The 12211-nt window shown below is 46.5% G+C and overlaps 1 protein-coding gene across 4 annotated transcripts in view; it reads left to right on the forward strand.

Moving 5' to 3' along the window:
• Positions 1-12211, forward strand: part of LOC144121819 (chymotrypsinogen A-like) — a 47172-nt gene that overhangs the window by 15695 nt on the left and 19266 nt on the right. For all 4 annotated transcript variants that reach the window (XM_077655230.1, XM_077655232.1, XM_077655231.1 and 1 more), the window contains exons 2-4: positions 5027-5150; positions 8198-8384; positions 11644-11779. In XM_077655230.1, coding sequence (XP_077511356.1) covers positions 5027-5150; positions 8198-8384; positions 11644-11779 — 447 coding nt within the window. The remainder of the gene's footprint in view (positions 1-5026; positions 5151-8197; positions 8385-11643; positions 11780-12211) is intronic.

Consider the following 12211-nt stretch of genomic DNA (forward strand, 5'->3'; position numbering starts at 1 on the left):
GGCAAGTGACAGGTCTCAGCTTGCTTTTCCGTGTAACAACCTCGGCAGGTGGCAGGGTTGTTCCCGTGGCAGCCACCTTCCGGGCTCTCTCTCCTCTTCCTTAGTAGAGAAGAGGGGGATTTTCCTTGCTGCCCTTTGCAACCTGCCAACCATGGCAAGTGACAGGTCGCAGCTGGCCCTTCCGTGTAACAACCTCGGCAGGTGGCGGGGTGGTTCCCGTGGCAGCCACCTTCCGGGCTCTCTCTCCTCTTCCTTAGTAGAGAAGAGGGGGATCTTCCTTGCTGCCCTTTGCAACCTGCCAACCATGGCAAGTGACAGGTCGCAGCTTGCTTTTCCGTGTAACAACCTCGGCAGGTGGCAGGGTTGTTCCCGTGGCAGCCACCTTCCGGGCTCTTTCTCCTCTTCCTTAGTAGAGAAGAGGGGGATCTTCCTTGCTGCCCTTTGCAACCTGCCAACCATGGCAAGTGACAGGTCGCAGCTTGCTTTTCCGTGTAACAACCTCGGCAGGTGGCAGGGTTGTTCCCGTGGCAGCCACCTTCCGGGCTCTTTCTCCTCTTCCTTAGTAGAGAAGAGGGGGATCTTCCTTGCTGCCCTTTGCAACCTGCCAACCATGGCAAGTGACAGGTCGCAGCTGGCCCTTCCGTGTAACAACCTCGGCAGGTGGCAGGGTGGTTCCCGTGGCAGCCACCTTCCGGGCTCTCTCTCCTCTTCCTTAGTAGAGAAGAGGGGGATCTTCCTTGCTGCCCTTTGCAACCTGCCAACCATGGCAAGTGACAGGTCTCAGCTTGCTTTTCCGTGTAACAACCTCGGCAGGTGGCAGGGTTGTTCCCGTGGCAGCCACCTTCCGGGCTCTCTCTCTCCTCTTCCTTAGTAGAGAAGATGGGGATCTTCCTTGCTGCCCTTTGCAACCTGCCAACCATGGCAAGTGACAGGTCGCAGCTTGCTTTTCCGTGTAACAACCTCGGCAGGTGGCAGGGTTGTTCCCGTGGCAGCCACCTTCCGGGCTCTTTCTTCTCTTCCTTAGTAGAGAAGAGGGGGATCTTCCTTGCTGCCCTTTGCAACCTGCCAACCATGGCAAGTGACAGGTCGCAGCTGGCCCTTCTGTGTAACAACCTCGGCAGGTGGCAGGGTGATTCCCGTGGCAGCCACCTTCCGGGCCCTCTTTCCTCTTCCTTAGCAAAGAAGAGGGGGATTTTCCTTGCTCCTCTTTGCAACCTGCCAACCATGGCAAGTGACAGGTCTCAGATTGCTTTTCCGTAGACCACCCGTGTCACCTGCCACACGGCAGACGCCCAAGTGCCACACTACTTGCGGGTGAGCGGGACATGGGGTCTTATGCTGTCGCTAAAAACTGCTATGCTTTTGGCTATATAACTCTGCGGCCTGAAAAATTCTTTGTAGCTTAACACAGTATTTCATGTGGCGTCATTGTGTCACTATATCTAAACAAATGGCATTTTCCGGCACCACTCTCTATTACAAGATAACAATTTGATTCTTCTTTTCCCTAAATAGTAATCAGATTGGTTTATTAGTATATAATGTCATGAAATTAATTTATAACATCGTTTCACGCCGTAAAATGAACATTATCCCAGTGTTGTTTTTCACACAGCAGTAGGTGAAATATGCATGCTTGTCCTTTTAGCAAAAAATGGTGCTCTTGCAGGCAGTATTGGCTGCTTGCCGCTTTTCGGCGCCTTTCTGAATTCGCGATAGCATTCACCTGAGCTTGTTTTTCGCCAACTCGTTGTCACAAAGTGCGCATCGAGGCTACGAAGTATATGCAGAATGATAGCCTGAACACACCTAATGGAGTTACCCTGGTGCTTAGAGCCCCGGTTTTTCCACCAGAATAAGCGCTTTTGAAAAGTAAGCGAAAACTGCGTGTAAAATTTAAGACAAGCCAAAGCTCGGCGCCAATGAGTCGTGGTACCGGGCAACAACATCACAGATGTGATCCTATACTCGATCAAACATTGACAGGCTCAACGATTGACGGTAAGCTATCATATTGTCGGTTAAAAATAGCTGAACTTACCTTAAAACTGCGTGTCATTTTTCAATTTTTGATCCTTAGAGATGGGTGTAAGCTGCTGCCGTCACTAATTAAAGCTGCTTAGCCTTCTTTTCTAGCCGTATGCTTTTGCCTCTTCAAGTTTCTTGGACCCTAATTCGGAAAATTGGAAGATACTGGTGTAGCAGTAATGAAGACAATGGTCCATTTTGCCTATATGTCACAAAATCTTTCTTTAATAATATCTCCATCGCTCGCATCGAGCAGTCAAGGGTGCCATAGAAAACCAATGGGGAATGTTTTTGACGATAGCAAAAAGGTCATAGGCAAAAAAAATGCAACCCTGCCGACGGGAGAACTGTGGATATATCGATTGTTACAATGAAATCTTGCAGTATGTGAAAAAAGTGCGCTCATACATTTTTTCCCGTTCAAAAATATTTTTGTCCAGAAATGTTGAGATGTTCGGTAGACACTAATGTGTGATTATTCCATTATTGCATATCTTAGCCTTAGGGTTGTCTTGCAAACATTGGACTAACACCGTTCCCAGTTCAAGCTGATATTTATTTCGCTATTATCCTATCATCCGCTAGCCGTGCTACTCAGTTTACTTAGTACAACACTGCCCTGGACAAGCTGTGACGGCAAGTTCGAACCACGGACCAACAGCAATTCTTCACCGACGAGGTTTCTATATTTTGGAAGAACCTTAGATCAGCAACATCGAGGAAAAGAAAGGCAGCGTCGCTAACACGAAAAACTCTGAGGTCGGCTCGGCCAAACAAGTCAGCCATCCCTCCCATTTCGGGCAACCAACAGCGACCATAAACCGCGCATTGCATACTAAGAGTCGACAGACCTTAATTGTAGCCCTATGACTGCGCATGAGTGAAGAATCATGTTTATTCAATCCTTGTAGCGGTTTAGGATATGAAAAATATTTTAAACCTACAATGCATAAGGTTATGAATGCTTAAGTTTGAGCTTTATATGCGAATGAACAACACACTGCACGCCTTCTTGGGCAGGACAATAACGGGGGCCAGTTGGTAGTTCATCTATGTGAACGAACATAGCTGGACTGATACAGTGGAGCTCGGATTTATTGAAATCGAAGGGGATCGCGAAATAGTTGGATATATCAGTAACTCACTCTATATAAATGACACTAGACAAATTTATCTTTAACCCTCAAGCAATATTGCACTAAATCGAGTAAACCTTAAATTTGGACGAGTTGATATGCATTCATTCGCTGTTCCCCTGCTATGAATACACAAGATCCAAGCTGGTGACGCGGGTCTGTGCTGCCCACAGGCATACTGGCTGCGTACCGCTCGCTATGCGTTGCTAGACCTAAGACGCGGACAGGGCTTTGGAACTTGCCACTGCCTATCAAAAGATACCAAATCGTATTACAAGTACACTATAAACAAAATATCCGCTCATTAAAACAAGGCTCAAGTTGTTTCCATTACCCCTCCGTCAGTGAAGTGACCCAAACACACCCCACATACATCTCCTCACGTGGTTTCACATCGCTAGCGCTACCAGCAGGTGTCCTTGGCAATAAAGCCACCTACCGGTCCCTCTCGCGCGTAAAAACTGTTCGAAAAGCGGTTCCGTAGGAGAAGCGCCACTGGCAGGGGCTCGGCGTACCATTCGATATAACGAATGACCAGCAGATTTGGTGTTTGATATACTGCGTAACTTTTGAATACTTTTGCACAAGATTTTCTTGGCGATAGTGCGTTTGTTCGCTACAGTCAATAATTTTAAATATCCAGTTTTGGATACAACCGGGCTCGACTGTACTTAAAAATCAAAGGCAAACACAAAGAAGGCTGTACCAAAGGAAAATAATTGAGAGCATGCGGTATGTTTGTGTACAGTTCTTCGTGCCTGCTTTTGTGTGGTAGGTAACAATCTGTCGTGGTTTTTTTGCAAAACCAACTCTGCAATGATGCACAATTAATAAAGAAAAACGAAACTAGTACAGCAAAAGTTCCTACACCACGTGTACAATCGGGATCAAAAGTCTGCAGGACGCTTGCTCTCAGAAAAAAATTCTGCTGTAAACCTGCGCCGTGACCCAGTTGCACGGTATTCTTACGAGCTGATAGAGCATGCACATATACCTGCTGACCTAACATATTTCAGGCTATTGGATTGCGTGACGGCGCCGAAATAAAAGTTTTCCAGCACACTCGTGATCTGTAGACTATTCTTCGTGATCTTTCCTTACGGAACACTTAAATGTGATTCTTTTTCACTCTCGCGTGCATTTCAGCTGCCAGTCTGAAAACGCGGAACATGCTCCTCACTTCAGATTGCACTCAAGTGCGTGAAACATAGCAGAGGAAGAAGATGCATTAGCCATAAAAGCCATCTTTTGCAGATATCGTCGTAAGAGGAACTAAGCTCTCTGTGTCTGTTTCAGTGAGGGACCGGCAGAGATGAACTTTAGTGAAATCGAGGCTGGCACCAATGAGAAACAGCGCAGCAGAGGAAGAAGTGTCGCTAAGCTGGCTACTAACAGTGCTGCCCCGACGCTCCCCTCTTCCGCCACGCACCGATAGGAACCCAAGCGAGCCCTCGCCGCGGCGGCTTCAAAATACGGGAAGGCGCCAAAGCCACCCTCCATCCCGGCGATTTAACTTATCTCGCGCGGACTCGTCGTCTCCGAACGGAGCATATCGCGTGCGACCTTACCAGGGGAAACGACATAAGGCGGCCACCCGGTGAGATCACAGACCGCAGCAGCTTGCCCCGCTAGCGGCGACAAGAGCGGGCACACGTAATACATTCAAAGTTTGCGAGGTTTTTTCGCCTGTTACGTTGCCCACTAAATCTTTGGCCCGAACTAAAGCGTTTCGTTCCTTCGTCTCTCGACGTCCAGGACTGCGGCATTCTCATTGCACTAGGGCACGCCGGCTCATTGCTTGATTTTTTTTTCGACTACAGACTTCTGTGTGCGGTTAAAGAAATATGAACCGCTTAATGCAGAGAGTTCGCAGCGCAGTTTTCTTGTCAGCTCTGGTGCTACTTCTGCATGTGGCCAGCCGGGGCGCTCGAGTTTTGACCGCTTCTATGCCTGCAGCCTTGACGTCGTCCAGGACAGCCGAAAACGGTGAGTGGTCTGCCGATAAATGCGATGCCAACACGCGCACGGTGCGTGGTTCTCTCAAGAAGTGCGAATGGGACGCGACGTAGTGGCTCTTCAAGTGCAAGAACGTGTCTCGCACGACGGTGGTGCACGTGTCCTGTTAGGTGTTTGCTAGAGGCACTGTGAGCTCCTTTATTTTAATATTTGGTCGCACGTGTCGAGGGGAAAATATGTCATGGAGACGTCGAGATGGAACGACTAAAATTTTCATTAATTCATCAGGCATTTATCAAAAGCTACTCCTGCACCTTCCCTACAGAAATTGAATTTCTCGCATGTACTTGTCATGTTACTCTACAAGTAAAATTTTAGTTGGGAAAGTTGGTTCATGGTGTCAGTACTATGAAGACGGCGCGACCAACGGAGCTCAAAAGACCCACAAATACGCGCCGTCTTCCTAGCAGTTTCACCTTACAAGGTCCGTTACTTAGCACGTAAAAACTAAACCAAACCTATTGTAGTGATCCGTACGTGTACAGGGCTCATTCATTAAGCGATGTTGGGCTGAACCTGATGTAAATGCTGACGATCGTCGACAGCAACGATTGTTCCTGTCTCGTCCTGCTGTCATGTCCTGCGCTCCATTCCAATCATTTTTCCCACATATCTTGCCGGAAACTCGGCCTTCTCTAATCAGTGCATATCGGTAATCATGAAATTAAAATTTCCACATCTCTTTTGCTTTATATCAGCGTGGTTACTGTGATAAGGAATTACATTTTAGCTTTTGCGCCAAAAATGAGTACACGGGCATTATTTCGACTGAATGAAGAGGTTTTAGGTAAATATAAACGCAACTATTTAGTTCACGTCAACGCATTTAAATTAGCTGGTTTAGTGGTCACAACGGACGACGCTTTCCGACTGAATGGGGACGACAAGCTTTACCATTTGCTCCCCACCAATGAAGTGTTCATAACAAAGAAGGCCTTTCAAGTTCACAGTCGCATGAAGCGGTCTCGCCATTTGTTCTTCCCGACTGCACGGTCCCTTATCCGATTGCGCGACACACGAAACAACGGCGATTCTATTCTTGAATATCTCTTCCTAGAAGGAGACGATATGCTCCCAGGCGGTGCGTTGCACTGAGAGAAGAAACCGTTTCAACCGCATCATGGCTTTCCAAGTGTTACTTCGGGATCAGTGACCTATCCTTGGGCCATTGTTTCACGAACAAGAACAGATCTTACAAGAGTGTGTCAAATGACGCACTCGAGGAGGGTTCAACATCTGTGCCGATAATGCTACTGAAGCTTCAAGTAGAACAGCATCTGTGCTCTGTTTCCATATGATTTGACGCCGTTCACTCTCGCACCTTCGCAACTTAGCGTCGAAATTTTTCTGTACGAGTTAATTATCTGGGAGCGGAATTTGGAATCAGATAACGTAGGCATGCAGACTGAATTAGAAGAGCGCTTAAAAGCTCTAGGGGGAGCATAATTGCGAAGTCAGCGAGTTGTGGCTGGATGATGACGCAATATAACGTTTATTCGCCTTGCTAGGAGCGAAAATAGGATACTGAGCAGAGATAACTTAGCAGTATCGAAATAGGCGATAAGCCTATAAGTTTCTTTCGCGTGGTTGCTGGTCATTTTGAGTGCAATCAGAATTCGTTGCAGACAATTCCACTACAGCCTTTTCCGCTTCTTTTTTGGAACGTCTGGTCCATATCGGCAGAACGGCACCCAAGAATGGGACCGTCAGGCACAATACAAAGGCCGCAAGCTCATCGCCTCCTCCACCCTCCCCCCTTTCCGGCGACCATGAAAACGAGCAATATCACTCTGCCGCACTGTGTTGAATGAATGCGCAAAGGAATACAGAGCGAAGGGTACATATTCGCGGTTTCTCAGCTGCTAAAACATCTGATCAATTAGAGGTTTCCAAAGCTGACTCTAATGCCAAAGAGTGGGCTGAAAATGGAAATATAGTTTTTCGCTACAGAGGTGTTCAGAAGTACGTGTTCCATATGTGATTTCAAACGAACCATGATCAGTACACAAGTGCTGCTATCGCAGGCATGTCCAACATTCTTGGTCGAAATTTTTGAATATCGAAATATTGCTAAGTATTGTTATGTAAATATTGAAGGTTAAGACTGCCATAGAAAACCAATGCGGAATGCTTTTGAAGACAGCAGAAACATTGGTCGCCAAAACATTCAAGCCTGTCGACTAGAGATTTGTGGTTATATTGATTGCTCTGGTGAAATGTTGCAATATATGAAACATCGCAATCATAAACTGTTTCCCGTTCAAAATGATTTTGTCCAGAATTTCTTGCTACGTTACGGGACCGTACAGAAAAAAGTGACAGTATAATTCTCCCCGTGAGCGTTCAAATTAATAAAAATCAAGAAATAACTTTTTTTTGGCCAGTGCAGCCAGCGTGCATGTTTATGTTAAACACTGAATGATGCTTCCTTCCATTCCAGGCGGGCTTCATTTGGTCCAATTATCGCAGCAAGCGCTGACTCAGGGACATTCTCCTTCAAAGTTCCAACTCAATCCCAAACCCTTAATAATAAAAGCACACTCTAGTTTAAAGCTCTGGGAGCGACGACGTAAGACAGTTTGAGCTGGGATTTCTTATACAGCTGGCCCTCTGTGGTGCCTCAGTATTTTTGGCGTTCGTTTGCTGATCACAAGTTCACAGATGCAATTCCGGCAGCGGCTGCCGTGATTCGGTGAAGTCGAAATGCAAAAACGGCACGGCTCGTTAAAGAACCCCGATGTGGTCGAAATGAATCCGCAGTCCTAAACTACGCCGTCGTTAATAGCCCATGACGCCATGGGACGTTACACTCCACAGTTTGTACTTTATTTCCACACGCGAAAGGAATGAATGACCGAATATCAGCTTTCCCTAACACGTGAACTCGAGTATAACTGCAATGGTGTCTTAAACCAGAATGTTCGTATTACTTGTGTGCAAAACTATCACCTTCCGTGGCAGCCTATTGCTTGTGGCCTGTTGCCCAAACGTTTACCAGTCTTTTCTTCTCTTCGCAGTGGGCCCTTGCGGCAGGCCGTCGGTGGAGCCTCAGTTGGAGCCAGAGGACCGCATCATAGGCGGACAACCGGCGGTTCCGGGTTCATGGCCATGGCACGCAGCCCTCCACAAGCACGGCACGGGTCACGCTTGCGGAGGAGCTCTTATCACTGACCGCCACATTATCACAGCCGCTCACTGCGTTTGGTGAGATCTTGCTCGCCGTTTATAGTGTCGCAGTAGCAGTACTTTCTTTTGAAGGGGCTGTGAAGGGGGCTCTAAAAAAGTTTCGACATGCCTGGGATATTGAAGCACGCCGCTTCACGAATAGTGTCCAGCAAGAATTTTTTTAATGCGCTTTGTAGACGCTGAGTTATATGTAGTTAAAATTTGCATTTCAGCGTCTTCGCGCCTTTCCCCCTCTTCTCGTCACTTTTGCACGTTGGAAGGTAGGCGCTCTTTCGCCGACCCCCCTCTGGGAGCTGAGCTTCCCGACCCATCGGAGCTAAGCGGCCTATCGGCCGCGGCCACGGTAACTGCCTCACGTCTGAAAGAATCTAACCAATGGCCACCTCTCACCTTGTCTACGATGCGGGGGACGGAGGAGGGTTCGAGCATGAAAAAGTCGCCGGGAAAGGCTCGCCAACTTTGACGCGTGATTGTGGGTCGTCTGCTGCGTGTAGAAGAGTATTATTTGGCTCTGGGTTTAATGGCAACACAGTGTAGTCATTCAGTGAGCTAATGTGCTGCGTTTCAGAGCCCCTTTAAGGCCAGCAAAAACGAACACCCCCGGAAGTCTTAATGCATTGCAAACGTCATAGGGCATCTGGGTCTCTGTAGGCACTATTTACCATGCGTTATTTTATAGTTGCCGCCATTTTTGGGCTTTGCCTTCTTTGGAGTCCAAAAACTGCGGTATAGCGGGCGACACTAACAGCGTCCCTGTCATGCGCAAAACTCCCTCGTGGGTGGGTGGTGTTTTAACAGTTCATCTTCCCTTGAAATCCAGACTCCGTTGGAATCCGCGGAATGCTTCCGAACAAATTAACTGTCGAATGACCTCATTGTGTTGCTGCAGCACGACTTCTGGCAGCGGGAAATTACTCCGCCAAAGTTTTTAAACTAGCCATTGTGCGCGTGTTCGAGGTGAGCAACATGTGGTAGGTGTTTCTCATTGGTTCGCAGGCAAACTTAAGGCATGTGCGCAAGAAGAAAACGCAGTGTACGGCATCCCGTCAATTAATTTACTCTATTATAAAGGGTGCGTTTGTGTGAATATTAGAAATCTTTATTTAGTCCATATACCAGTTGTCCGAGCTATTACCTGCCAAACGTTCAAAATATACTCAGGTATGGTATATGAAAATAGTTCAACCATGCTTTGAGGAGCTCTATGTAGTTGCTATATTTTTTGTATTTTGTTAAGTTTAAAAAAGAAACCACCAAATTAACATTCTAGCTACGGCTTTTAAGCGGAATTCCTGTGGCAAACTTTAGAGCATCCCGAAAAACTAATTTATTAGTTATTATTTTGATGTGTGTTATAGCTGAGATTTTGTGCATTCAAGACAAAGCACGAGAAATATAAAAACAAAGCTCACGATAGTATGCGCTTCCGTGCGAGGCAGCAGCGCTTTCAAATCAAACGCAGATATTGTGAACGTAGCCGCATACGAAAGTGCTACGATTCCACGAATGTGACGGGGCGAAAGAAATGAATTGGGCGCTGGTGACGAAATTAAGACCAGTGAGCAGGCCGTATAAAAAAAAAACAAGTGGCCTGCCAGTTCCTGACAGCTATACGTCGGCCAAAACACTAACCTACGTTCCTAATCGCTGGACAGTGTTTTGCGTCTTTTTGTCTGGCATGTACTTTTATATTGCTTTTATTTTCCTACTGAATAGTTGTTTTTTCTTTGGCGCATTTAGCTCTTTTTACCTTCAAGTGGCGTTAAGTCTGGCAAAACGTTGCTGGTCCGGCCTACCTTTCTCTTTCTTTATGCTGTTTTTTTTTACAAATGTAAAAAAAAACAGCATAAAGAAAGAGCAAGAATTAAGGAGCATGTTCCGCCCTTGCATTCCGACGCAGTGTTTTTCCTGTGAAATTGGCGAGTTTTCTCTGCCCTGAAAGGCGAAACCCCAGACTGACGCACGGGAACGATACATTGATTTGGCTAGCTTACAGCTACAGGAAACTGGCTCACCCGCTGTTTTCCGCACTGAACGTGCCTCGGTCACCGCTGTTGCTTTGGATTTTGCCGGCCGCTCCCACTTGATTGCTTTTGCCCCGTTACATTCGCGGCAGCGTTCAACGTGGCTCCGTTCACGAATTCCTCGTTTAAGAGCGCTGCTGTCGCAGCGCGCGGGTGGATGGTCACTAGGGATTTTCGAAGTTTCACGCGCTTCTTTGTAGACGCGGAAAATGTCTTGAATTGGACGTTTGCTGTAACGCTCTACCATTTTGATCCTGGAATTTTCGCCGGCAATGCAGTAGGTAAATGTAGGTTAACTTCAAGTTTGTATATTTATTCAACTGAACAAAATACAAAAATACAATGAGTAACTTACATACAATAGTCAGCAGCATCGATGAAGTTTCCTGCACATCTCTTGCTTCGGTATATTTTTAATTTGTGGTTAATGTAAGCTGGAACACCTGGTACCAAAAGTGAAAAGTAAAAGAAATATATACCAAAGGTAGGTAAAGTAAAATATGTGTATAAAGTACAATATGTGTACACTGGGACCATGTGCCAGGCAATATAGTGGAACCTAGTCAAAATCTGGAGCACTGCTACTCACGCATCGGCGACGTATGTACGTATTTAGAAGAGCGTAGCCAGCGTAACTCAGTGTCCAGGCCACGAGGTAAACTGCCGGACTTCGAGCCGCCCACACGCTGTAGTTATCCCTATGCATCTAAGCGGCTACCGTTGCGAACACTTCCTTGACTTACATCGCGAACCCGGTGCCATTCAGTATCGTACCATAAAATGTTTTATTAACGATAACATACTCCGAAGACGAATTTTCTCTGTTCACTCACTTGTGGCACCATTATCACTCAGACAAGGCAAAGGATGGCTCACCCGAAAGTCTTTGCTTCCTCTGTGCCGCGAAAATGCAACAATCCATTCAGAAAGAGCGTTCTTAAAAAAGAGTGTGTAGCCGAATTCACCACTAACAAAAAAAGACAGAGTTTGAGATATTACGCCATACGTCGTGGTATTGCAAGGCGTGTATGATGAAGAATCCTGGCAGTTTTTTGAAACCAATGTTTCCGCTATATAAGTTTCATTTTGTTCGTTCCTTTGATTTCTCATGAAGCGCACTCCTCACACTGGCAAATAAATAAGCAAACCTTTTGCCTGGAAAACACTGTGCGTTGGTTTTAGAGGAAACCAAAAGCTCGATTATTATGTGCTCAGGGAACGGTTCATGAATGCGTCTGATTATGTTGTCGCAGGTCAGACCAGCCAGGACAGCAGTACATTAAGGTTCACCTAGGCGGCCACAACCGTGACTTTCGGCAAGGCAGTGAGATATGGGAGGAAGTAGAGGAAATATGCGCTCACTCAAGTTTCAAGTACCACAGGAAATCGGTATGTTTAAGATTGTTTTCATTCCATGCAACTTTGAGAGCGTCAGGGACCGTATTGGAATGAAAGTTACGATTTCGTCATTGCGGAAAAACCGATTATGAAGGATAGAACAACTAGGGAGAATATGTTTCACACTGGTTGACTGGGGTTGACACATATACCCGTTCAGTTCATATTTTGTCGAGATAACTCGAACAGAACTGCGCAGAAGTGAGTGATCACAGGCAGCAAATCTTTATTCCGGCGTTGGGCAGTTTTGAAGAAGGGCAAACTCGACAAAGGGTGTGTTCAACTCACTCAAGCACTGATATTCAATGTAACCCGGCTCCTGGTTCGTTTCTGAAGGGCAGTAAAACGTTACTAAAAGTCGGCTAAAGCGGCGTAAAGACGCCGGTTTCACGCTGAAACCCTTTCTAGGAAGGAACAGTTGTC

The sequence above is a fragment of the Amblyomma americanum genome, chromosome 2 (genome assembly GCF_052857255.1).
Source record: "Amblyomma americanum isolate KBUSLIRL-KWMA chromosome 2, ASM5285725v1, whole genome shotgun sequence".
Lineage (NCBI taxonomy): Eukaryota > Metazoa > Arthropoda > Arachnida > Ixodida > Ixodidae > Amblyomma > Amblyomma americanum.